The sequence below is a fragment of the Lupinus angustifolius genome, chromosome LG16 (genome assembly GCF_001865875.1).
Source record: "Lupinus angustifolius cultivar Tanjil chromosome LG16, LupAngTanjil_v1.0, whole genome shotgun sequence".
Taxonomy (NCBI): domain Eukaryota; kingdom Viridiplantae; phylum Streptophyta; class Magnoliopsida; order Fabales; family Fabaceae; genus Lupinus; species Lupinus angustifolius.
In genome coordinates, this window is record NC_032024.1 from 3531320 (window position 1) to 3538044 (window position 6725).

At 31.0% G+C, this 6725-nt stretch overlaps 1 protein-coding gene across 1 annotated transcript; it reads right to left on the minus strand.

Annotated features, from left to right (window-relative positions):
* On the minus strand, positions 1-5053 carry LOC109329044 (serine/threonine-protein kinase HT1-like). The gene is made up of 4 exons (XM_019562707.1): positions 4554-5053; positions 4224-4405; positions 3044-3499; positions 1-388 (listed from the first exon to the last, which is right to left on the minus strand). Exons 1-4 carry the CDS (start codon positions 4798-4800, stop codon positions 140-142), a joined length of 1134 nt encoding a protein of 377 aa, XP_019418252.1. The 5' UTR covers positions 4801-5053; the 3' UTR covers positions 1-139.

Consider the following 6725-nt stretch of genomic DNA (forward strand, 5'->3'; position numbering starts at 1 on the left):
TTCTAAAGTACACATGCATAATACAGTTGAAAAAGCATGAAGTTTGTATAGACTACAATGGACTCTTTCTCTATATAGTATAGTATTATGAGCATCAATAATGAGAATGTATATACTTACTTTGTAGAGGAATTATTAGTTAGGCATGTACAAGTATGGAAGAACTCATAGAGACACAACCTTTTAGGCGTTGAATAATGACATTACCACTGACTAAGCCAGAATGATGAGTTAGAGGTAAACCCTCTTTGACACATTCATCGTACTTCTCAAGAGTAGACACAATGTCACAGAAATCTGGTCTCTTTGAAGGGTTTGCTGACCAACAACGTTTTATCAAATGAGCAAGTGCTGGTTGACAACTAGCTGCCAGAGGAGGCCTTTCGTTCTGATCAATAAATGGGGAAAATACTAATCAATAATCACTTTATGTAAGTCCAAATTTTGGATAACAGAAATTGAGATATGGATCATGTAATAAAATAGATTAATATCTATACAGCTACTTAGACTTTAGTATTCCTACCAAATTCTCCTATTAATATCACTTCAAAAATTATCATCAACAAATAATGTATCACTTTTTGATATATATTATTTTATTATGGGTAGGAGGATTAGTAGGATAATTTAATACAATCATATATCATTTTCCTTTTCACTATGCTCTCCAAAATAAAGATGGAATGCATTTGGCAAATAAAACAAAAAAGGGAAAGGAAATCAAAGTACCCCAATTGTTTAAAAAGTTAAGTAGATGGTTTAAAAAATCATTAAATGATATAAAATTTAATACATTTTGATTAAAATAATATTATTTAATGAGTTTAAAATATGTGCACTGATAGTGTAAAGTTTTTGACACTGTCAGTACATTATCCATCATTGATTTGTATTACTTTTGTTTGGGAGTTAATGATAATTAACAAATCAATGATAGATAATTTACTGACAGTGTAAAAAACATTTACACTGTCAGTGTATACATATTAAATCCTGATTTAATCCATATTAAAAAATGAAAAAATATATGGGGAAAAGGGGTGTGATAAATAAGGGTATGATTAGAAAATAAGGTATAATTGTATATTATTTCTTAAAAACATCAAAAGATGAAGAGATAAATGATATTTTTATACTTTTGTAAGATTCATGCAAGGGAGGGAACATCTCTAATTAAGGCCCATGTACCTGTGCTTCCCACTATTGGGACTGGAAGACACATGCTCTTACTCTTTTCAACAAAGAATTCCTATTGTTAAAAACTTTAAAAGACTCTTATATATGAATTTTAAATGTGAGTGTTTTTTATTCTCTCAATCATTTATTATTTATATATTAATTATTATTGATTCCTTATTATTGTAAAGAAAATTAGTAGTTAAATGATGTAATTTTGTCTTGTCAAATTTTCCGTTTACTAAGAATTTATATTTACATCATACATATTATTTTTTCTCTAAAATTAAATGTATCATAACATAATAATAAATTTTATAAATTATATTTGTTTTTTAATTTTTTATCTATATGTATATAATTTTTGTTCATGACATTGCTAACCTATAATAATTAATTTATTAAACTTCAAAAGGCTACAGACAGAGTCCTGTCAAGTAATAATTATAATAAAATAACTAATCCATAATTGTTGCCATCTTAGGCTATTCACATACGCATGACCCAATACCTAGTTTACACAGCTCAATTAATTCCATGCCTGGAATAATGCCATGTCTCAATCTTATGCTATATTCTCAAGTTTCGTAGCAACTAGTGAGATGCAACATAATCCATGAGTCATTTGTAAATGAAAGATTCTAGTATGAAATTAACTTGGATGCATCAAAGTATTTGATTACGCAAACATTATGTTCGCTAGAGTATTAGTGATTCGTCATTAGTTTATTGGTCAAGTCTATCCAAGTATTCAAATTGAGAACACTAAAGTTTATACTTTTACAAGAATATTTCTTCATAAGTTGTGTGTAGCCTCCAATCCTTTTTTTATATAGAGTGTTGACAGTATAAAGATTTATATACAGTTAATGTATTATTTATGATTATTTATATTACTTTTATTTAAGAGTTATTGATCATAAAATATAAACCATGGATATACACAAGAGTTTAAAAGATTGGCAAATATCCAAACTAAACTTCCCTTATGTGCATAATTATTCCAACATTATTATGTAAGATATTTCAGTTACTAGAGTTACAATAGCTATACCCTATATGCTTTGAACCTTCTTACATCTAAGTTTATATAACAGTATATAAAAATTAAATCTTGTAGTTATCACATTTTTTGATAATCCCATTGGAGTAAACAAATAAAGCAGAAAGGACAATTTTCTTCATCCTTATTTAGGATTCAAACTACTTAAGGAAGAAATACCCATATTATGAATATAATTCAGATTGCAAAAAAACATAGTACTCCTCCAACCAATCATTTTGACAATGCCACAACTAAATGCTGATTCCATGTCAAGTCTACCAAAATTATGCCATGTGCTAAATTATACAAAAGAATGATTATTGTACCAAACTTCCATGAGTGTGATAATTGATAAAGGTGTTAGTCTACCATAAAGGGGTTTTCTAAAGCAGACTAGAAGATATTATGAAGGGGTATAGATAAAAGAATTAAAAAAATTCATTGCTCAATGCACGAAGTTCCTACTTAGTGAAGTATGAGAAAATAGATGTACGTAGTATTATGCCGCAAGTGGAGAGACTATTTTGATATAAATAAAGGATGCAATAATAAAAATAAATTTACCAAGTAGAGAAGTGATGCAGTGGTCTGAACAAAACTTAGTACTGTTTTCTCCATATTTGTGATGCTATTTTCCAAAAAGAGTAAAACATCTGTAACAATTCATCAATAAAAGTTTTATGTATAATGAATTATACACAATGCATTATACTTTTACTGAAAAACAACACCACAAAGACCCACATAACAGTATAAAAGTTTAGTCCTTAACATAATTAAGGAGACATAATTTAGAGTTTAGACATAGTTATCTCTAACCTTCTCAGCCACAGCAAAAGCAGCTTGCACTGGAGTCATTCCTTGGAATGGAAGTAAACATGTTGTGAGCTCCCAAAGAACAATACCAAAACTATAGACATCAACCTTCCTAGTATAAGGCTTTTCCTTGATCATCTCCGGCGCCATCCAACGATATGTTCCCATGTTTCCTTTCGTCTCGCGACATCGAGTTTCAAGGCATGATGTACCAAAATCTGCAACCTTAACCCTCATCTCATCATTGAGAAGCAAGTTATTAGACTTGAGGTCTCTGTGAATCACGCCTCGCGAATGAAGGTACTCCATACCCCTAGATATGTCAAGAGCTAACCTTAGTATTGTGTCTATTGCAAGAGAGTATGGCTCTTTCTTGTTCAGATACATCCTCAGTGTTCCTTGTGACATGTATTCTGTTATGATACAGTACACTGGTGGTTTTTTACATGCTGCAATAAACTGAAAATTAAGAGTCACTTAATATATAAGACTTTATTCATCCCATATAATGAGAGATATTAGGTATTAGAGACGCCTTTGAAAGATTAATGTATAGACATAAATATTAGGATTTCTTTATGGTGATGTGGAATATGAGCAGTAGTTAACAATGTATCAGAATCTACTGACTAAGATGAATCATAAATCAATGTACTGTGTCACTAAATCATGGTAAAAGGAAGGAAAAAACACTTCATATTTGTCACCAAATTACAATTTGGTTATTGCTATTAGGCTAATTTGTTAATATAGATCTCTAAAGTTCCTCTTTGCCTCTCTCTAAAAGTATTACATTCTGAGAAACAAAACTTTAGTCCTTAATGAGTCCCTTTTCACTGAAGTTGTATCCATGAAAAAAGCAAAAAACTAAAGCTAAAAATAAAAAACAAGCAGAGGTAAATTTTTCCTAATTATAAAAAGTACAAAACTTAGGTCTGGCTGTTTGGTATTTGTAGTGTGGTTATCTAACAAAAATGTAATTAGTGATACTTGTTACATGATATTATATGTCCTTATTTACAAACACTGCCTAACTTTTATCCCTTAAAAAAACTTCAGGTCATAAAATTAGCCCTTGCTTCCTTCTAATTTATATCAATACAAACGAAAACCATAAATTTAACCATACAAGCTACCATGTCCATGCAGACAAGAACAAAGACACTTTGCATATAACAATTACCTGCACTATGTTATGATGAAAGAGACATGACAGCAAAGAAACTTCAGACTTAAATTGCTGTTCTAATAGGACTCTTCTCTCCTCATCCTGTGTTGGAATCCTCACCATTTTCACAGCCACTGCTCTCTGCTTGTAGATTCCACGGTATATCCTACTGTGAGCTCCAGAAGCAAACTTGTTACCTATATAATCATGCTATTTGAACATCAAAGTTTGATCATTGTACCTACCCAAAAAATTTGAACATTGTATGTGACATAATATGTATCTATCTTTTTTTCTCAGTTACTTTTTTTCTCTCCATTGATTTGCATGGAATATTTTGCTTACCTATGAAAAGTTGTGAAAGGTCTGCAGTCCATTCCTCTTGGTCCTCCTTTGGAACTTCCCATGTCTCTACATTCTCAGACTCTAATATCATGGACCATGATTCCATGCTATCAAACCTCTTTCTTTCCATGTTATTGTTCTCCATTTCACATTTCAACTTGGCTTTGTAGGAAGAAGAAGGTGCTGGTGAAGGTTTATTACTCTTTGACCTCCTCAGACGAAGCCCGTGGAAACATGAGCTTGCCATTGAAGCTATATATATCCTTACCGTTTTTTGTATTAGTAGGAACGGTTTTTTGAAGGGTAGAATAAGAAAAGGAAGCGATAAGAAGAATAGTTGAGTAGTGCCTTTGAGGTGTGAGCAACACTTTCTTTTATTATGTTTAATTTGTCTCCACCTATTGTAAATGTTTATTTCTGTGAAACCTTTGCAGTGAAGTGAATGCTTGTTATCAAAACAAACAGTCAGAAGGGAATTTCCTCCTAAATGTGTGAATGGATTTTAGAAAGTGCATAAACTGATTTCGAAACATGGGCTCAAACAAAGAATGAAAGATATGTCTGCCTATTCAGGAAACCATAAACTTGATCAGTTTGCAAATTCAAAGACTAGACCCTTTTATTTTATGGAACCAGATTACTTAGTATATCTAACTTGTGAAGGTTAAAAAATCTTACAGATAATACATGCAAGACAAAGGGACACAAGCAGAGAAAAACATGGATGCTGGGTATTCATTGCTTAAGGAAAATACAAGGAGATATAATGGAAATGAAGTTGTGATAGAGAATAGAGAGAAGAAGCAGCAGTTTTTCACGGTTTTCCCTTATAATGTTAGGTCGATTAGCAGTATAAAGATGATGAATTCAAAGCCTTCAGAGGTGTCTCGTGATTGCTTGGTTCAAAAGTGAACCTTTTTTGGGTCCATCTAATTCACCTTCCTTGTTTGCTTTTGTGTTGGGTTTCTTCTTTTCTCCTGCATTATCATCTATGCTGTTAAATGGTCACTGTCACTGGTGTTTTGATCTCATCCAACAAACTGAACACTTTTTCAATCTTCTCAGACTTCGGGATATACTTCATATTGGGACCCAAAAACGTCCTATACTCATATAATATAAGTGACACGTATAATATCATTACAAAAAGAAAAAACTATAGACTAGAGCAGTGCCAGGTTAATGACCGTGTGATTCATGTGAGTTGCTGTTTAGTAAAGATGGTACCTTCTTGGATGAACTATATATGTTAGTATATATTGACTTCTATTCTCTTCCACGAAAATAATTTATATGCACTAGCTACAAAATTTTATGCTCACAAGGTTCCTTTATTCCAATAGAGCACTAACTGAGAGATAACAGTTTGATATAGGAAACGAAATGTTCTTTAAGCATTTCAATTTTGGATCACTTAAGCCTTGCACTTGAAGCATTGGTTTGAGAGTTTGCAAGGTAAATATTCTAAGGGTGGAATCAGACATTTAAGGAAATAAAAGAGGTGTAGAATCTAATTAAGGGCTAAAATTTTGTGAGTATAATAATTTGCTGATACTTGTACCATACCCTATATTTCACTGTTCATGATTTCCTTACACTCAGTGTGTCCCACAAACAGTTTAGGTTCTAATCATATTTAAGAGATTTGTTTTATCAGATCATGTCTCATGTGTTTATATACTAATAATAATAAAGTAATAATTATAAAGATTTAAAATTTTTAATTGACATAACATACTTTTATTAGCGTATGATAGTGTGTGAAAACATATCTCTTTTAATCCTTACTGAAATGATGCTGCTTTTTATAGTGTAGGCTTATTATATGACCATGTTGGCATTTTTGTTATTTTGTTTGTTTAGTAGAGAAACAACAACAAACCAAATTAGTCACATACTCACATATATAAAGTTATACTTGGATAATTGAAACTCATGGTTTAATAAAAACCACTAAAGTTTAAAAGTTATTTACTTTTGTGAAGAGGTATAGTAATTAAGAGAAGTAAATGTTGTTGTGAAAACAACATAAAGAAATCTTTTAATATGAAAAACAATTGCTGTTATAAAGGGGAGTACATCTGATTCTCACTTTTTGTAATACTGAATGTACTACCGCTTTTGATTGGTTGAAAAAAATTTATTTAAATTAAATTGTAATTATTAAATATT

Excerpts from the sequence above, each read along its gene's own strand:
- LOC109329044 (XM_019562707.1), bottom strand. The coding sequence starts at position 4,800 with ATGGCAAGCTCATGTTTCCACGGGCTTCGTCTGAGGAGGTCAAAGAGT. Across the intron at positions 4,406-4,553 it reads CCTTTCACAACTTTTCATAG|GTAACAAGTTTGCTTCTGGA; the intron begins GTAAGCAAAATA and ends ATGATTATATAG. Across the intron at positions 3,500-4,223 it reads TTCATCATAACATAGTGCAG|TTTATTGCAGCATGTAAAAA; the intron begins GTAATTGTTATA and ends CTTAATTTTCAG.